General features: G+C 38.9%; 3 protein-coding genes across 3 annotated transcripts; all 3 read left to right on the top strand.

The window, feature by feature from the left end:
• Positions 1-382: 382 nt before the first annotated feature.
• LOC123399565 lies at positions 383-934 on the top strand. The gene is made up of 2 exons (XM_045093967.1): positions 383-497; positions 575-934. The coding sequence occupies exons 1-2, from the start codon at positions 443-445 to the stop codon at positions 772-774; spliced, it is 255 nt and encodes an 84-aa protein (XP_044949902.1). The 5' UTR covers positions 383-442; the 3' UTR covers positions 775-934.
• An 8,820-nt stretch (positions 935-9,754) lies between these two features.
• On the top strand, positions 9,755-10,306 carry LOC123399561. Its single transcript, XM_045093962.1, has 2 exons — positions 9,755-9,869; positions 9,947-10,306. The coding sequence occupies exons 1-2, from the start codon at positions 9,815-9,817 to the stop codon at positions 10,144-10,146; spliced, it is 255 nt and encodes an 84-aa protein (XP_044949897.1). The 5' UTR covers positions 9,755-9,814; the 3' UTR covers positions 10,147-10,306.
• Positions 10,307-19,075: 8,769 nt separating this feature from the next.
• On the top strand, positions 19,076-19,585 carry LOC123399559. The gene is made up of 2 exons (XM_045093961.1): positions 19,076-19,148; positions 19,226-19,585. The coding sequence occupies exons 1-2, from the start codon at positions 19,094-19,096 to the stop codon at positions 19,423-19,425; spliced, it is 255 nt and encodes an 84-aa protein (XP_044949896.1). The 5' UTR covers positions 19,076-19,093; the 3' UTR covers positions 19,426-19,585.
• Positions 19,586-20,736: the final 1,151 nt, after the last annotated feature.

The following is a 20,736-nucleotide window of genomic DNA, read 5'->3' as shown; positions in this document are numbered from 1 at the left end:
AGTGCGCCAGATCACAAGATTTCACTATTTCTACAAACATAAAATTATTCGTGTGACGATGATCAATCTGACTAGACACTAAACATATATAACGCATTACATGTGTTTATAGATGGGGTGTGCGTACCGTTGCCCATGAGCGATACATAGTAGGGCCCCCATTAAATGGGTCATAATTTGAGCCCGTATATGCGAAATATTTAGCAAACATGATAAGTTGATTTCTAAATAAAAATAAAAATAAAAAAGTACCTTAGTTAGAATATGTTATTAATTTCTCTCAGAAGTAAGAATACATTATTAATTGATACTACATATGACAAGCACCATGGCTGCTATATAAAGGCTCCCTCCGGATCTATTCATCCGCAAGATGGAAAGGTAATATCACCATTGGAAACAGAACTAATTTAAACAGTTCCCTCTACGGTCCTTATCAAGGATGACGACTACCAAGCTGGTGCTCCTAGGCCTCGTCCTTTTGGTGCTTTGTTCAGGTATTTTGCAGACAGCATGGTTCTTATTCTCTAACTCACACGTGTATGAAACATTCTAATTACCGTTCAATTTGTAGGTGTTATTTCAAAGGACAGAATAGACGAGGGATCATATTTCCCCCACAGTTGCGATATACATGTTGCCTCCAAGTCATGTCCATCCAAAGATGAATGTCTGAAACTATGCAAACAAACGTACCACTCCGGCAAGGTCTATGGTGAATGTGCTCGTGATGGATGCCACTGCATAGTCTGTGTGTTATCTGCAGGAAACTAAGGATACTACCAAACCTTGCACGGCGTACGCTGCATGTTGTTTTCTAAGATTTGGAATATTTTTAGTAATAATATTTACATGTGCATGTAGAATATATCTTAAAGCATGTGATAGTTTGTGTTCAGAGAAACATGATCGAATCCTTCTGATAACTGAACCGTGATAAATGTATTCTCGCATTCAATCTTGGGACGCTCCTTACGCTCTGGCATCTTAATCAATCTCATGAAGGCAAATTGATGCGATGGAATGGCTAACCGCCATACCACCTTACTGTGAGAGTTATAGAAGATAGCATTTCTATGCATCGATACAATAAAGTATCCAGCTTTTAGTCAATGTATGGATAGTCAGATAAATATACATTTTTAACTCAAACTCAAGATATTCATACCAGTTATGTGACAATTAGTTTGAGCTGGCGGCAATAACTATGGATAATATTAATCAAATGATGAGATTAATCGTCTGGTACTAAACTATTTATATACTACATTTGTATGTGGCAATGTTGTGGAAGACTATAAGAAATCATATTTACGTACTTTTTTTTAGGAAATTATATTTACTTCAATGGTGGTATCCGCGACAATCAGGATGTCTTGTTGTAGCTTGTGTTTCTGTAAGTTGTAGCCAGCTTAGCCATGATCCGGTGATATTGAGATATGCATCCTATGATGTGTTGCTACTTGCTACTCCATACAGTTTAGCAACCGGATGGATATTGTAGCAAACAAAGGCATTATGAGATGGACGCAACTGTTCTATACCCGCGCTCACTTGAGCTCGGATGAACAGCAAAATCCGTAAAAATGCAAAAAAAAAATTGAATTTTTTAGCAAGAAATATTGATGTTCCCTCAACCACTAGTAGAAAACAAGGCTTTGGTCCAGGGCTGAAATCCTATTAGTCCTGGTTCACTCACGAACCGGGACCCATGGGGGCATCGGTCCCGGTTCTTGAGGCCAGGGCGCCGGCCGGGCATCGTGGGCCATTGATCCCGGTTCGTGTCACCCCTTTTGTCCCGGTTTCATACACGAACCGGGACCAATAGGCCGACAACCGTTCGTATCCCCCCTTTAGTCCCGGTTGGTGGTTCAAACCGGGACTAAGTGGTGATGGAAACCGTTCGTCTCGCCCCTTTATTCCTGGTTGGTGGCTCAACCCGGGACTAAAGGTTCAAACGTTCCTCTCCCGCGTCGTTTCCAGCGAACAAAAGCACAACCGAAACAGAGTCTCTCATCATTCTCTGTTCTTCTCCTCTCTCGCTCCCCTCTCTTCTTCCTCTCTTCTTCCCTTCTATTGTTGCATTCAATCTTGGGACCATCCATATGCTCTTCCATTTTACTCAATCTCATGAAAGGAAATTGATGTGATGGAATGGCTAACCGCCATACCCCCTTACTGTGAGAGTAACAAAAGATAGCATTTCGATGCATCGATACAATAAAGTATCCAAATTTTTAGTCGATGTATGGATAGTTAGATAAATATATATTTTTAACTCAAACTCGAGATATTCATACTAGTTATGTGACAATTAGTTTCAACCGGCAGCAATAACTGTAGATAATATTAATTTAATAACGAGATTAATCGTCTTGTACTAAACTATTTATGTACTACATTTCTATGTGGCAATGTTGTGGAAGACTATAAGAAATCAAATTTACTTAGTTTTTTAGGAAATTATATTTACTTCAATGGTGGTACCCGCGACAAACAGGATGTCTTGTTGTAGCTAGTGTTTCTAAAAGTTATAGTCAGCTTAACCATTATCCGGTGATATTCGGATATGCATCCTATGATGTGTTGCTGCTTGTTGCTCGAGACAATTTAACAACCAGATGGCTACTGTAGAAAACAAAGGGCATTATGAGATGGATGCAGTTGTTCTGTACCCGAGCTCACTTGAGCTCGGATGAAGAGTAAAATCCGTAAAAATACCACAAAAAAACTGAATTTTTTAGCAAGAAATATTGATGTTTCCTCAACACGTGTGCAAAATTTCATTATGAAATCACATTTGTGTAGGTATTGGTGAAAAAAGAAAATTGATCCTTCAAATAGCAGCCCTTTTAAAGCATCAAGTGTTTTTTGTTGCCCACACCTGGACGGATGTGATTTCGTAGCGAAATTTTGCATGCATGATGAAAAAACAACAATGCACTCGAGCTCATCAATGTTAGAGTACATATATATAGCCATGTAACCTTTTCATATTTACCCTATTGTATAAGGGGTTTCCTTCATATCCTATACAGGTACATGTATATATACTGGCCTATGGCTTCGTGGAAATATATTTTTCATATTTCCTAACATGATATTAGAGCTAGGTCAATTTTTATGCACGTTGCAACTCGTGCGACTGATCCTCCTGGACGCCGCTGCTGCTTTTCTCTCTCATAGCCGGCAGTTCCCTCTAGATAGAAGCCGAAGGTTCCCTCTGGATCGAAGCCGGCGGTTCCCTCTGGATCGAATCCATCAGGAATTAGAGCCACCGGTTTCCCTCTGGTTCAACTCCATCATGCGTGCCCGGGATCGACGTTGCCCCTCGAACATCACTTTCGAGTATATGAGATATGCATGTAACCCTGTAGCCTCATATGCTCTAGCTTCCCTAAACTTAATTACCAAGATTCAGTTTACATGTCATATACTCTTAAGAAACACTGCTTGCTAAAGAACTGCAGCAACATTAGCACTAGACATGTACCACTAATTAAATTCAGAAGATAAATTTAGACACCTTATATATGAACATACCCAACATAAATGCCCTAATGAGCAGTTTTACATGTAGTAGCAAGACAGAAATCACTAGCTCTACACATGCCCTCTCATCTGCTCCTCGGATGTACCTCTTTTGGAAGGTGAACTTACAAACTGCATCAAAGCTAGGAGCGCAAACTGTAGAGTTTTTAAAGTGGGGACACGAAGATGTTTCTCTGCAGATGCATTTTAAGAAAATGAAAGAACACAAGAGATAACAGATGCTGCAATAAAAGAGAGGTTCAATACAAGATAATCCATTCTCTCATTTACGCATCCCAACATTGGCAAATTCAACAACAGTATGGGAAAACAAGCACGACCACACGAAACCAGCAGCTACCAAATACGATGGAGTTCATCAAAAGACCCTTGTCACCTCCAAATTGGTATCTTTATGGTTGATGGGAGTGGGCTCGAACCCTCGAAAGCATATTAAAGCATACTTTGTGAATGCACCACATCACAAGAGTTCACCATTTCTACAAACATAAAATTGTTCATCTGATGATTATAAATCTGACTAGACACTAAACATATATAACGCCTTACATGTGTTTATAGAGGGAGTGTGTGTACCGTTGCCCATGAGCGATACATAGTAGCGCCCCCATTAAATGGGTCCTAATTTGAGCCCGTATATGCTAAATATTTAGCAAACATGATAAGTTGATTTTTAAATAAAAAATAAAAATAAAAAAGTACCCAAGTTAAAATATGTTATTAATTTCTCTCAAAAACAAGAATACATTATTAATTGATACCACATATGACAAGCACCATGGCTGCTATATAAAGGCTCCCTCCAGATCTATTCATCCGCAAGATAGAAAGGTAATATCATCATTGGAAACAGAACTAATTTAAACAATTCCCTCTACGGTACATATCAGGGATGACGACTAACAAGCTGGTGCTCCTAGGCCTCGTCCTTTTGGTGCTTTGTTCAGGTATTTTGCAGGCAACATGGTTCTTATTCTGTAACTCACATGTGTATGAAACATTCTAATTACCGTTCAATTTGTAGGTTTTATTTCAAAGGAGGGAGTATACGATGGATCATATTTCCGCAGGGTTGCGGTATACACGTTGCCTCCAAGTCATGTCCATCGAAAGATGCATGTATGAAACTATGCAAACAAATGTACCACTCCGGCAAGGTCTATGGTGAATGTGCTCTTGACGGATGCCACTGCATAGTCTGTGTGTTAGCTGCGGGAAACTGAGGATACTATCAAAACTTGCACGGCATGCGCGGCATGTTGGTTTCTAAGATTTGGAATATTTCTAGTAATAATATTTACATGTGCATGTAAAATAAATCTTAAAGCATGTGATAGTTTGTGTTTAGAGAAACATGATTGAATCCTGTGATAACTGAACCGTGATAAATGTATTCTTGCATTCAATCTTGGGAACGTCCATACGCTCTGGCATCTTACTCAATCTCATGAAGGCAAATTGATGCGATGGAATGGCTAACCGCCATACCCCTTACTGTGAGAGTAATAGAAGATGGCATTTCCTTGCATGGATACCATAAAGTATCCAGCTTTTAGTCAATGTATGCATAGTTAGATAAATATATATTTTTGGCACAAACTCGAGATATTCATACCGGTTATGTGACAATTAGTTTGTGCCAGCGGCAATAACTATGGAAAATATTAATCAAATTATTAGATTAATTGCCTTGTACTAAACTATTTATATACCACATTTCTATGTGGCAATGTTGTGGAAGACTATAAGAAACTATATTTACTTACTTTTTTTAGGAAATTATATTTACTTCAATGGTGGTATCCGCGACAATCAGGATGTCTTGTTGTAGCTTGTGTTTCTGTAAGTCGTAGTCAGCTTAACCATGATCCGGTGATATTGAGATGTGCATCCTATGATGTGTTGCCGCTTGCTTCTTCTGACAATACAGCAACGAGATGGATAATGTAGCAAACAAAGGCATTATGAGATGGATGCGATTGTTCTATACCTTAGCTCAAGCAGTAAAATCCGTAAAAAAGCAAAAAAAACTGAATTTTTTAGTAAGAAATATTGATGTTTCCTCAAACATGTGTGCAAAATTTCATTATGAAATCACATTCGTGTAGGTATGGGTTAAAAAACAAAATCGATGCTTCAAATAGAAGCCCATTTGAAGCATCAATTTTCTTTTGTTGCTCACACGTGGAAAAATGTGATTTGGTAGCGAAATTTTGTATGCATGATGAAAAAACATCAATGCACTCGAGCTCATCGATGTTAGAGTACATATATATAGCCATGTAACTTTTTCATATTTACCCTATTGTATAAGGGACTTTCTACATATCCTACACCTGTACATGTATATATACCGGCAAATGGGCTCATGGGAATACATTTTGCATATTTCCTAACATGGTATTAGAGGTAGGTTAAAAAAAGTTCCACGTTGCAACTCGTGCGATTGATCCTCCATGGCCGCCGCCGGTGCTTTTCTCTCTCGTAGCCGCTGGTTCTCCACCTCCTCCCCGCTCCTTCGAGATCGAAGGTGCCGGTTCCCTATGGATCGAATCTATCAGGAATCGAAGCCACCGGTCTCCCTCTGGTTCGACTCCATCGAGCCTACCCAGGATCGACGCTGCCCCTCGAACATCACTTTCGACTATATGAGATATGCATGTAACCTTGTAGCCTCATATGTTGTAGCTACTCTGAACTTACCAAGATTCAGTTTACAAGTAATATATTGTTAAAAACACTGCTTGCTAAAGAAGTGCAGCAACATTAGCACTTGACATGTACCACTAAATAAATTCAAAAGATAAATTTGGACACCTTATATATGAACAAACCCAACATAAATGCCCTCATCAGCAGTTTTACATGTCGCATCAAGACAGAAAACCACTAGCTCTACACATGCCCTCTCATCTATTCCTCAGCTGTACCACTTTTGGGAGGTGAATTTACAAACTGGATAGGGAGGTGAATTTACATACTGGATCACAGCTGGGAGCGCAAACTTTAGAGTTTTTAAAGTCGGGACACTATGATGTTTCTCTGCAGATGCATTTTAAGAAAGTTAAAGAACACAACGGATAACTGATGCTGCAATAAAAAAAAGGTTCACTTGAAGATAATCCATTCACTCATTTACGCATACCTACATTGGAAAATTCAATAATAGTACGAGAAAACAAGCACGACCACACCAAACCAGCAGCTGCCAAATTGGATGGAATTCATCGAAAGACCCTTGTCGGTTCCAAATTAGTGTATTTATGGTTGATGGGAGTGGGCTCGAATCCTCAGTAGCATACTAAATCATACTATGTGAATGCGCCACATCACAAGATTTCACCATATCTACGAACATAAAATTATTCGTGTGATGATGACCAATCTGACTAGACACTAAACATATATAACGTCTTACATTTGTTTATAGAGGGAGTGTGTGTACCGTTGCCCATGAGCGATACATAGTAGCGCCCCCATTAAATGGGTCCTAATTTGAGCCCGTATATGCTAAGTATTTACCAAACACGATAAGTTGATTTCTAAATATAAAATAAAAATAAAAAAGTACCTGGGTTAGAATATGTTATTAATTTCTCTCAAAAATAAGAATACATTATTAATTGATACCACATATGACAAGTATCATCGCTGCTATATAAAGGCTACCTCCGGATCTATTCGTCCGCAAGATAGAAAGGTAATATCACCATTGGAAACATAACTAATTTAAAAAATTCCCACTACGGTCCATATCAGGGATGACGACTACCAAGCTGGTGATCCTAGGCCTCGTCCTTTTGGTGCTTTGTTCAGGTATTTTGAAGGCAGCATGGTTCTTATTCTCTAACTCACATGTGTATGAAACATTCTAATTACCGTTCAATGTGTAGGTGTTATTTCAAAGGAGAGAATAGACGATGGATCATATTTCCCCCTGGGTTGCGATATACACCATGCCTCCAAGTCATGTCCATCGAAAGATGCATGTCTGAAACTATGCAAACAAACGTACCACTCCGGCAAGGTCTATGGTGAATGTGCTCTTGATGGATGCCACTGCATAGTCTGTGTGTTATCTGCGGAAAACTGAGGATACTACCAAACCATGCACAGCATACGCCGCATGTTGTTTTCTAAGATTTGGAATATTTGTAGTAATAATATTTACATGTGCATGTAAAATAAATCCTAAAGCATGTGATAGTTTGTTGTCACAGAAATGTGATTGAATCCTTCTGATAACTGAACCGTGATAAATATGTATTCTTGCATTCAATCTTGGGACCGTCCATGCGCTCTAGCATCTTACTCAATCTCATCAAGGCAAATTGATGCGATGGAATGGCTAACCGCGATACCCCTTACTGTGAGAGTAATAGAAGATAGCATTTCTATGCATGGATACAATAAAGTTTCCAGCTTTTAGTCAATGTTTGGATAGTTAGATAAATATATTTTTTTAGCACAAAATCGAGATATTCATACCAGTTATGTGACAATTAGTTTGAGACGGCGGAAATAACTATGGATAATATTAATCAAATTATGAGATTAATCGCGTTGTACTAAACTATTTATAGACCACATTTCTATGTGGCAGTGTTGTGGAAGACTATAAGAAATCATATTTACTTACTTTTTTAGGAAATTACATTTACTTCAATGGTGGTATCCGCGACAATCAGGATGTCTTGTAGTAGCTTGTGTTTGTGTAATTGTAGTCAGCTTAACCATGATCCGGTGATATTGAGATATGCATCCTATGATGTGTTGCCGCTTGCTGCTCCAAACAATTTAGCAACCAGATGGATACTGTAGCAAACAAAGGCATTATGAGATGGACGTGACTGTTCTATACCTGAGCTCAAACAGTAAAACCCGTAAAAATGCACACACAAAAACAACTGAATTTTTTAGCAAGAAATATTGATGTTTCCTCAACATGTGTGCAAAATTTCATTATGAAATCACATTCGTGTACGTATGGGTTAGAAAACAAAACCGATGCTTCAAATAGAAGCCCTTTTGAAGCATCAAATTTTTTGGTTGCCCACACTAGGACGAATGTGATTTCGTAGCGAAATTTTGCATGCATGATGAGAAAACATAAATGCACTCGAACTCATCAGAACATCACTTTCGACTACATGACATATGCATGTAGCCATGTAGCCTCATATGTTGTAGCTTCCCTAAGCTTACCAACAATCAGTTTACATGTCATATACTCTTAAAAACACTACTTGCTCTCACTAAAGAACTGCAGCCAAATTAGCACTTGACATGTACCACTAATTAAATTTAATAGATTAGACACCTTATATATGAACAAACCCAACATAAATGCCCTCATCACCAATTTTACATGTAGCAGCACGACAGAAACCACTAATTCTACACATGCCCTCTCGTCTTCTCCCCAGTTGTACCTCTTTTGGGAGGTGAATTTACACACTAGATAGAGAGGTGAATTTACAGACTGGATCAAACCTGGGAGCGCAAACTGTATGGTTTGTAAAGTGGGGACACTAAGATGTTTCTCTGCAGATGCATTTTAAGAAAAATAAAGAACACATTAGATAACTGATGTTGCAATAAAAAAGAGGTTTACTTCAAGATAAGCCATTCACTCATTTATGCATGCCTACATTGGGAAATTCAACAACAGTACGAGAAAACAAGCATGACCACACCAAACCAGCAGCTACCAAATAGGATGGAATTCATTGAAAGACCCTCGTCGGTTCCAAATTGGTGTATTTATGGTTGATGGGAGTGGGCTCGAATCCTCGAAATCATATTAAATCATACTATGTGAGTGCGCCAGATCACAAGATTTCACTATTTCTACAAACATAAAATTATTCGTGTGACGATGATCAATCTGACTAGACACTAAACATATATAACGCATTACATGTGTTTATAGATGGGGTGTGCGTACCGTTGCCCATGAGCGATACATAGTAGGGCCCCCATTAAATGGGTCATAATTTGAGCCCGTATATGCGAAATATTTAGCAAACATGATAAGTTGATTTCTAAATAAAAATAAAAATAAAAAAGTACCTTAGTTAGAATATGTTATTAATTTCTCTCAGAAGTAAGAATACATTATTAATTGATACTACATATGACAAGCACCATGGCTGCTATATAAAGGCTCCCTCCGGATCTATTCATCCGCAAGATGGAAAGGTAATATCACCATTGGAAACAGAACTAATTTAAACAGTTCCCTCTACGGTCCTTATCAAGGATGACGACTACCAAGCTGGTGCTCCTAGGCCTCGTCCTTTTGGTGCTTTGTTCAGGTATTTTGCAGACAGCATGGTTCTTATTCTCTAACTCACACGTGTATGAAACATTCTAATTACCGTTCAATTTGTAGGTGTTATTTCAAAGGACAGAATAGACGAGGGATCATATTTCCCCCACAGTTGCGATATACATGTTGCCTCCAAGTCATGTCCATCCAAAGATGAATGTCTGAAACTATGCAAGCAAACGTACCACTCCGGCAAGGTCTATGGTGAATGTGCTCGTGATGGATGCCACTGCATAGTCTGTGTGTTATCTGCAGGAAACTAAGGATACTACCAAACCTTGCACGGCGTACGCTGCATGTTGTTTTCTAAGATTTGGAATATTTTTAGTAATAATATTTACATGTGCATGTAGAATATATCTTAAAGCATGTGATAGTTTGTGTTCAGAGAAACATGATCGAATCCTTCTGATAACTGAACCGTGATAAATGTATTCTCGCATTCAATCTTGGGACGCTCCTTACGCTCTGGCATCTTAATCAATCTCATGAAGGCAAATTGATGCGATGGAATGGCTAACCGCCATACCACCTTACTGTGAGAGTTATAGAAGATAGCATTTCTATGCATCGATACAATAAAGTATCCAGCTTTTAGTCAATGTATGGATAGTCAGATAAATATACATTTTTAACTCAAACTCAAGATATTCATACCAGTTATGTGACAATTAGTTTGAGCTGGCGGCAATAACTATGGATAATATTAATCAAATGATGAGATTAATCGTCTGGTACTAAACTATTTATATACTACATTTGTATGTGGCAATGTTGTGGAAGACTATAAGAAATCATATTTACGTACTTTTTTTTAGGAAATTATATTTACTTCAATGGTGGTATCCGCGACAATCAGGATGTCTTGTTGTAGCTTGTGTTTCTGTAAGTTGTAGCCAGCTTAGCCATGATCCGGTGATATTGAGATATGCATCCTATGATGTGTTGCTACTTGCTACTCCATACAGTTTAGCAACCGGATGGATATTGTAGCAAACAAAGGCATTATGAGATGGACGCAACTGTTCTATACCCGCGCTCACTTGAGCTCGGATGAACAGCAAAATCCGTAAAAATGCAAAAAAAAAATTGAATTTTTTAGCAAGAAATATTGATGTTCCCTCAACCACTAGTAGAAAACAAGGCTTTGGTCCAGGGCTGAAATCCTATTAGTCCTGGTTCACTCACGAACCGGGACCCATGGGGGCATCGGTCCCGGTTCTTGAGGCCAGGGCGCCGGCCGGGCATCGTGGGCCATTGATCCCGGTTCGTGTCACCCCTTTTGTCCCGGTTTCATACACGAACCGGGACCAATAGGCCGACAACCGTTCGTATCCCCCCTTTAGTCCCGGTTGGTGGTTCAAACCGGGACTAAGTGGTGATGGAAACCGTTCGTCTCGCCCCTTTATTCCTGGTTGGTGGCTCAACCCGGGACTAAAGGTTCAAACGTTCCTCTCCCGCGTCGTTTCCAGCGAACAAAAGCACAACCGAAACAGAGTCTCTCATCATTCTCTGTTCTTCTCCTCTCTCGCTCCCCTCTCTTCTTCCTCTCTTCTTCCCTTCTCTTCTTCCCTTCTATTGTTGCATTCAATCTTGGGACCATCCATATGCTCTTCCATTTTACTCAATCTCATGAAAGGAAATTGATGTGATGGAATGGCTAACCGCCATACCCCCTTACTGTGAGAGTAACAAAAGATAGCATTTCGATGCATCGATACAATAAAGTATCCAAATTTTTAGTCGATGTATGGATAGTTAGATAAATATATATTTTTAACTCAAACTCGAGATATTCATACTAGTTATGTGACAATTAGTTTCAACCGGCAGCAATAACTGTAGATAATATTAATTTAATAACAAGATTAATCGTCTTGTACTAAACTATTTATGTACTACATTTCTATGTGGCAATGTTGTGGAAGACTATAAGAAATCAAATTTACTTAGTTTTTTAGGAAATTATATTTACTTCAATGGTGGTACCCGCGACAAACAGGATGTCTTGTTGTAGCTAGTGTTTCTAAAAGTTATAGTCAGCTTAACCATTATCCGGTGATATTCGGATATGCATCCTATGATGTGTTGCTGCTTGTTGCTCGAGACAATTTAACAACCAGATGGCTACTGTAGAAAACAAAGGGCATTATGAGATGGATGCAGTTGTTCTGTACCCGAGCTCACTTGAGCTCGGATGAAGAGTAAAATCCGTAAAAATACCACAAAAAAACTGAATTTTTTAGCAAGAAATATTGATGTTTCCTCAACACGTGTGCAAAATTTCATTATGAAATCACATTTGTGTAGGTATTGGTGAAAAAAGAAAATTGATCCTTCAAATAGCAGCCCTTTTAAAGCATCAAGTGTTTTTTGTTGCCCACACCTGGACGGATGTGATTTCGTAGCGAAATTTTGCATGCATGATGAAAAAACAACAATGCACTCGAGCTCATCAATGTTAGAGTACATATATATAGCCATGTAACCTTTTCATATTTACCCTATTGTATAAGGGGTTTCCTTCATATCCTATACAGGTACATGTATATATACTGGTCTATGGCTTCGTGGAAATATATTTTTCATATTTCCTAACATGATATTAGAGCTAGGTCAATTTTTATGCACGTTGCAACTCGTGCGACTGATCCTCCTGGACGCCGCTGCTGCTTTTCTCTCTCATAGCCGGCAGTTCCCTCTAGATAGAAGCCGAAGGTTCCCTCTGGATCGAAGCCGGCGGTTCCCTCTGGATCGAATCCATCAGGAATTAGAGCCACCGGTTTCCCTCTGGTTCAACTCCATCATGCGTGCCCGGGATCGACGTTGCCCCTCGAACATCACTTTCGAGTATATGAGATATGCATGTAACCCTGTAGCCTCATATGCTCTAGCTTCCCTAAACTTAATTACCAAGATTCAGTTTACATGTCATATACTCTTAAGAAACACTGCTTGCTAAAGAACTGCAGCAACATTAGCACTAGACATGTACCACTAATTAAATTCAGAAGATAAATTTAGACACCTTATATATGAACATACCCAACATAAATGCCCTAATGAGCAGTTTTACATGTAGTAGCAAGACAGAAATCACTAGCTCTACACATGCCCTCTCATCTGCTCCTCGGATGTACCTCTTTTGGAAGGTGAACTTACAAACTGCATCAAAGCTAGGAGCGCAAACTGTAGAGTTTTTAAAGTGGGGACACGAAGATGTTTCTCTGCAGATGCATTTTAAGAAAATGAAAGAACACAAGAGATAACAGATGCTGCAATAAAAGAGAGGTTCAATACAAGATAATCCATTCTCTCATTTACGCATCCCAACATTGGCAAATTCAACAACAGTATGGGAAAACAAGCACGACCACACGAAACCAGCAGCTACCAAATACGATGGAGTTCATCAAAAGACCCTTGTCACCTCCAAATTGGTATCTTTATGGTTGATGGGAGTGGGCTCGAACCCTCGAAAGCATATTAAAGCATACTTTGTGAATGCACCACATCACAAGAGTTCACCATTTCTACAAACATAAAATTGTTCATCTGATGATTATAAATCTGACTAGACACTAAACATATATAACGCCTTACATGTGTTTATAGAGGGAGTGTGTGTACCGTTGCCCATGAGCGATACATAGTAGCGCCCCCATTAAATGGGTCCTAATTTGAGCCCGTATATGCTAAATATTTAGCAAACATGATAAGTTGATTTTTAAATAAAAAATAAAAATAAAAAAGTACCCGAGTTAAAATATGTTATTAATTTCTCTCAAAAACAAGAATACATTATTAATTGATACCACATATGACAAGCACCATGGCTGCTATATAAAGGCTCCCTCCAGATCTATTCATCCGCAAGATAGAAAGGTAATATCATCATTGGAAACAGAACTAATTTAAACAATTCCCTCTACGGTACATATCAGGGATGACGACTAACAAGCTGGTGCTCCTAGGCCTCGTCCTTTTGGTGCTTTGTTCAGGTATTTTGCAGGCAACATGGTTCTTATTCTGTAACTCACATGTGTATGAAACATTCTAATTACCGTTCAATTTGTAGGTTTTATTTCAAAGGAGGGAGTATACGATGGATCATATTTCCGCAGGGTTGCGGTATACACGTTGCCTCCAAGTCATGTCCATCGAAAGATGCATGTATGAAACTATGCAAACAAATGTACCACTCCGGCAAGGTCTATGGTGAATGTGCTCTTGACGGATGCCACTGCATAGTCTGTGTGTTAGCTGCGGGAAACTGAGGATACTATCAAAACTTGCACGGCATGCGCGGCATGTTGGTTTCTAAGATTTGGAATATTTCTAGTAATAATATTTACATGTGCATGTAAAATAAATCTTAAAGCATGTGATAGTTTGTGTTTAGAGAAACATGATTGAATCCTGTGATAACTGAACCGTGATAAATGTATTCTTGCATTCAATCTTGGGAACGTCCATATGCTCTGGCATCTTACTCAATCTCATGAAGGCAAATTGATGCGATGGAATGGCTAACCGCCATACCCCTTACTGTGAGAGTAATAGAAGATGGCATTTCCTTGCATGGATACCATAAAGTATCCAGCTTTTAGTCAATGTATGGATAGTTAGATAAATATATATTTTTGGCACAAACTCGAGATATTCATACCAGTTATGTGACAATTAGTTTGTGCCAGCGGCAATAACTATGGAAAATATTAATCAAATTATTAGATTAATTGCCTTGTACTAAACTATTTATATACCACATTTCTATGTGGCAATGTTGTGGAAGACTATAAGAAACTATATTTACTTACTTTTTTTAGGAAATTATATTTACTTCAATGGTGGTATCCGCGACAATCAGGATGTCTTGTTGTAGCTTGTGTTTCTGTAAGTCGTAGTCAGCTTAACCATGATCCGGTGATATTGAGATGTGCATCCTATGATGTGTTGCCGCTTGCTTCTTCTGACAATACAGCAACCAGATGGATAATGTAGCAAACAAAGGCATTATGAGATGGATGCAATTGTTCTATACCTGAGCTCAAGCAGTAAAATCCGTGAAAATACAAAAAAAACTGATGTTTTTAGCAAGAAATATTGATGTTTCCTCAACACGTGTGCAAAATTTCATTATGAAATCACATTCGTGTAGGTATGGGTTAAAAAACAAAATCGATGCTTCAAATAGAAGCCCATTTGAAGCATCAATTTTCTTTTGTTGCTCACACGTGGAAAAATGTGATTTGGTAGCGAAATTTTGTATGCATGATGAAAAAACATCAATGCACTCGAGCTCATCGATGTTAGAGTACATATATATAGCCATGTAACTTTTTCATATTTACCCTATTGTATAAGGGACTTTCTACATATCCTACACCTGTACATGTATATATACCGGCAAATGGGCTCATGGGAATACATTTTGCATATTTCCTAACATGGTATTAGAGGTAGGTTAAAAAAAGTTCCACGTTGCAACTCGTGCGATTGATCCTCCATGGCCGCCGCCGGTGCTTTTCTCTCTCGTAGCCGCTGGTTCTCCACCTCCTCCCCGCTCCTTTGAGATCGAAGGTGCCGGTTCCCTATGGATCGAATCTATCAGGAATCGAAGCCGCCGGTCTCCCTCTGGTTCGACTCCATCGAGCCTACCCAGGATCGACGCTGCCCCTCGAACATCACTTTCGACTATATGAGATATGCATGTAACCTTGTAGCCTCATATGTTGTAGCTACTCTGAACTTACCAAGATTCAGTTTACAAGTAATATATTGTTAAAAACACTGCTTGCTAAAGAAGTGCAGCAACATTAGCACTTGACATGTACCACTAAATAAATTCAAAAGATAAATTTGGACACCTTATATATGAACAAACCCAACATAAATGCCCTCATCAGCAGTTTTACATGTCGCATCAAGACAGAAAACCACTAGCTCTACACATGCCCTCTCATCTATTCCTCAGCTGTACCACTTTTGGGAGGTGAATTTACAAACTGGATAGGGAGGTGAATTTACATACTGGATCACAGCTGGGAGCGCAAACTTTAGAGTTTTTAAAGTGGGGACACTATGATGTTTCTCTGCAGATGCATTTTAAGAAAGATAAAGAAAACAAGCACGACCACACCAAACCAGCAGCTACCAAATTGGATGGAATTCATCGAAAGACCCTTGTCGGTTCCAAATTGGTGTATTTATGGTTGATGGGAGTGGGCTCGAATCCTCAATAGCATACTAAATCATACTATGTGAATGCGCCACATCACAAGATTTCACCATATCTACGAACATAAAATTATTCGTGTGATGATGACCAATCTGGCTAGACACTAAACATATATAACGTCTTACATTTGTTTATAGAGGGAGTGTGTGTACCGTTGCCCATGAGCGATACATAGTAGCGCCCCCATTAAATGGGTCCTAATTTGAGCCCGTATATGCTAAGTATTTACCAAACACGATAAGTTGATTTCTAAATATAAAATAAAAATAAAAAATTACCTGGGTTAGAATATGTTATTAATTTCTCTCAAAAATAAGAATACATTATTAATTGATACCACATATGAAAAGTACCATCGCTGCTATATAAAGGCTACCTCCGGATCTATTCGTCCGCAAGATAGAAAGGTAATATCACCATTGGAAACATAACTAATTTAAAAAATTCCCACTACGGTCCATATCAGGGATGACGACTACCAAGCTGGTGATCCTAGGCCTCGTCCTTTTGGTGCTTTGTTCAGGTATTTTGCAGGCAGCATGGTTCTTATTCTCTAACTCACATGTGTATGAAACATTCTAATTACCGTTCAATGTGTAGGTGTTATTTCAAAGGAGAGAATAGACGATGGATCATATTTCCCCCTGGGTTGCGATATACACCATGCCTCCAAGTCATGTCCATCGAAAGATGCATGTCTGAAACTATGCAAACAAACGTACCACTCCGGCAAGGTCTATGGTGAATGTGCTCTTGATGGATGCCACTGCATAGTCTGTGTGTTATCTGCGGGAAACTGAGGATACTACCAAACCATGCACAGCATACGCCGCATGTTGTTTTCTAAGATTTGGAATATTTGTAGTAATAATATTTACATGTGCATGTAAAATAAATCCTAAAGCATGTGATAGTTTGTTGTCACAGAAATGTGATTGAATCCTTCTGATAACTGAACCGTGATAAATATGTATTCTTGCATTCAATCTTGGGACCGTCCATGCGCTCTAGCATCTTACTCAATCTCATCAAGGCAAATTGATGCGATGGAATGGCTAACCGCGATACCCCTTACTGTGAGAGTAATAGAAGATAGCATTTCTATGCATGGATACAATAAAGTTTCCAGCTTTTAGTCAATGTTTGGATAGTTAGATAAATATATTTTTTTAGCACAAAATCGAGATATTCATACCAGTTATGTGACAATTAGTTTGAGACGGCGGAAATAACTATGGATAATATTAATCAAATTATGAGATTAATCGCCTTGTACTAAACTATTTATAGACCACATTTCTATGTGGCAGTGTTGTGGAAGACTATAAGAAATCATATTTACTTACTTTTTTAGGAAATTACATTTACTTCAATGGTGGTATCCGCGACAATCAGGATGTCTTGTAGTAGCTTGTGTTTGTGTAATTGTAGTCAGCTTAACCATGATCCGGTGATATTGAGATATGCATCCTATGATGTGTTGCCGCTTGCTGCTCCAAACAATTTAGCAACCAGATGGATACTGTAGCAAACAAAGGCATTATGAGATGGACGTGACTGTTCTATACCTGAGCTCAAACAGTAAAACCCGTAAAAATGCACACAAAAAAACAACTGAATTTTTTAGCATGAAATATTGATGTTTCCTCAACATGTGTGCAAAATTTCATTATGAAATCACATTCGTGTAGGTATGGGTTAGAAAACAAAACCGATGCTTCAAATAGAAGCCCTTTTGAAGCATCAAATTTTTTGGTTGCCCACACTAGGACGAATGTGATTTCGTAGCGAAATTTTGCATGCATGATGAGAAAACATAAATGCACTCGAACTCATCAGAACATCACTTTCGACTGCATGACATATGCATGTAGCCATGTAGCCTCATATGTTGTAGCTTCCCTAAGCTTACCAACAATCAGTTTACATGTCATATACTCTTAAAAACACTGCTTGCTCTCACTAAAGAACTGCAGCAAAATTAGCACTTGACATGTACCACTAATTAAATTTAATAGATTAGACACCTTATATATGAACAAACCCAACATAAATGCCGTCATCACCAATTTTACATGTAGCGGCACGACAGAAACCACTAATTCTACACATGCCCTCTCGTCTTCTCCCCGGTTGTACCTCTTTTGGGAGGTGAATTTACACACTAGATAGAGAGGTGAATTTACAGACTGGATCAAACCTGGGAGCGCAAACTGTATGGTTTGTAAAGTGGGGACACTAAGATGTTTCTCTGCAGATGCATTTTAAGAAAAATAAAGAACACATTAGATAACTGATGTTGCAATAAAAAAGAGGTTTACTTCAAGATAAGCCATTCACTCATTTATGCATGCCTACATTGGCAAATTCAACAACAGTACGAGAAAACAAGCATGACCACACCAAACCAGCAGCTACCAAATAGGATGGAATTCATTGAAAGACCCTCGTCGGTTCCAAATTGGTGTATTTATGGTTGATGGGAGTGGGCTCGAATCCTCGAAATCATATTAAATCATACTATGTGAGTGCGCCAGATCACAAGATTTCACTATTTCTACAAACATAAAATTATTCGTGTGACGATGATCAATCTGACTAGACACTAAACATATATAACGCATTACATGTGTTTATAGATGGGGTGTGCGTACCGTTGCCCATGAGCGATACATAGTAGGGCCCCCATTAAATGGGTCATAATTTGAGCCCGTATATGCGAAATATTTAGCAAACATGATAAGTTGATTTCTAAATAAAAATAAAAATAAAAAAGTACCTTAGTTAGAATATGTTATTAATTTCTCTCAGAAGTAAGAATACATTATTAATTGATACTACATATGACAAGCACCATGGCTGCTATATAAAGGCTCCCTCCGGATCTATTCATCCGCAAGATGGAAAGGTAATATCACCATTGGAAACAGAACTAATTTAAACAATTCCCTCTACGGTCCTTATCAAGGATGACGACTACCAAGCTGGTGCTCCTAGGCCTCGTCCTTTTGGTGCTTTGTTCAGGTATTTTGCAGACAGCATGGTTCTTATTCTCTAACTCACACGTGTATGAAACATTCTAATTACCGTTCAATTTGTAGGTGTTATTTCAAAGGACAGAATAGACGAGGGATCATATTTCCCCCACAGTTGCGATATACATGTTGCCTCCAAGTCATGTCCATCCAAAGATGAATGTCTGAAACTATGCAAACAAACGTACCACTCCGGCAAGGTCTATGGTGAATGTGCTCGTGATGGATGCCACTGCATAGTCTGTGTGTTATCTGCAGGAAACTAAGGATACTACCAAACCTTGCACGGCGTACGCTGCATGTTGTTTTCTAAGATTTGGAATATTTTTAGTAATAATATTTACATGTGCATGTAGAATATATCTTAAAGCATGTGATAGTTTGTGTTCAGAGAAACATGATCGAATCCTTCTGATAACTGAACCGTGATAAATGTATTCTCGCATTCAATCTTGGGACGCTCCTTACGCTCTGGCATCTTAATCAATCTCATGAAGGCAAATTGATGCGATGGAATGGCTAACCGCCATACCACCTTACTGTGAGAGTTATAGAAGATAGCATTTCTATGCATCGATACAATAAAGTATCCAGCTTTTAGTCAATGTATGGATAGTCAGATAAATATACATTTTTAACTCAAACTCAAGATATTCATACCAGTTATGTGACAATTAGTTTGAGCTGGCGGCAATAACTATGGATAATATTAATCAAATGATGAGATTAATCGTCTGGTACTAAACTATTTATATACTACATTTGTATGTGGCAATGTTGTGGAAGACTATAAGAAATCATATTTACGTACTTTTTTTTAGGAAATTATATTTACTTCAATGGTGGTATCCGCGACAATCAGGATGTCTTGTTGTAGCTTGTGTTTCTGTAAGTTGTAGCCAGCTTAGCCATGATCCGGTGATATTGAGATATGCATCCTATGATGTGTTGCTACTTGCTACTCCATACAGTTTAGCAACCGGATGGATATTGTAGCAAACAAAGGCATTATGAGATGGACGCAACTGTTCTATACCCGCGCTCACTTGAGCTCGGATGAACAGCAAAATCCGTAAAAATGCAAAAAAAAAATTGAATTTTTTAGCAAGAAATATTGATGTTCCCTCAACCACTAGTAGAAAACAAGGCTTTGGTCCAGGGCTGAAATCCTATTAGTCCTGGTTCACTCACGAACCGGGACCCATGGGGGCATCGGTCCCGGTTCTTGAGGCCAGGGCGCCGGCCGGGCATCGTGGGCCATTGATCCCGGTTCGTGTCACCCCTTTTGTCCCGGTTTCATACACGAACCGGGACCAATAGGCCGACAACCGTTCGTATCCCCCCTTTAGTCCCGGTTGGTGGTTCAAACCGGGACTAAGTGGTGATGGAAACCGTTCGTCTCGCCCCTTTATTCCTGGTTGGTGGCTCAACCCGGGACTAAAGGTTCAAACGTTCCTCTCCCGCGTCGTTTCCAGCGAACAAAAGCACAACCGAAACAGAGTCTCTCATCATTCTCTGTTCTTCTCCTCTCTCGCTCCCCTCTCTTCTTCCTCTCTTCTTCCCTTCTATTGTTGCAT

This window comes from Hordeum vulgare, chromosome 5H, assembly GCF_904849725.1.
Source record: "Hordeum vulgare subsp. vulgare chromosome 5H, MorexV3_pseudomolecules_assembly, whole genome shotgun sequence".
In the NCBI taxonomy this organism is placed as follows: Eukaryota; Viridiplantae; Streptophyta; class Magnoliopsida; order Poales; family Poaceae; genus Hordeum; species Hordeum vulgare.
This window is presented reverse-complemented; position numbering and strand designations above follow the sequence as displayed.

Excerpts from the sequence above, each read along its gene's own strand:
- LOC123399561 (XM_045093962.1), top strand. The coding sequence starts at position 9,815 with ATGACGACTACCAAGCTGGTGCTCCTAGGCCTCGTCCTTTTGGTGCTT. Across the intron at positions 9,870-9,946 it reads CCTTTTGGTGCTTTGTTCAG|GTGTTATTTCAAAGGACAGA; the intron begins GTATTTTGCAGA and ends TTCAATTTGTAG.
- LOC123399559 (XM_045093961.1), top strand. The coding sequence starts at position 19,094 with ATGACGACTACCAAGCTGGTGCTCCTAGGCCTCGTCCTTTTGGTGCTT. Across the intron at positions 19,149-19,225 it reads CCTTTTGGTGCTTTGTTCAG|GTGTTATTTCAAAGGACAGA; the intron begins GTATTTTGCAGA and ends TTCAATTTGTAG.
- LOC123399565 (XM_045093967.1), top strand. The coding sequence starts at position 443 with ATGACGACTACCAAGCTGGTGCTCCTAGGCCTCGTCCTTTTGGTGCTT. Across the intron at positions 498-574 it reads CCTTTTGGTGCTTTGTTCAG|GTGTTATTTCAAAGGACAGA; the intron begins GTATTTTGCAGA and ends TTCAATTTGTAG.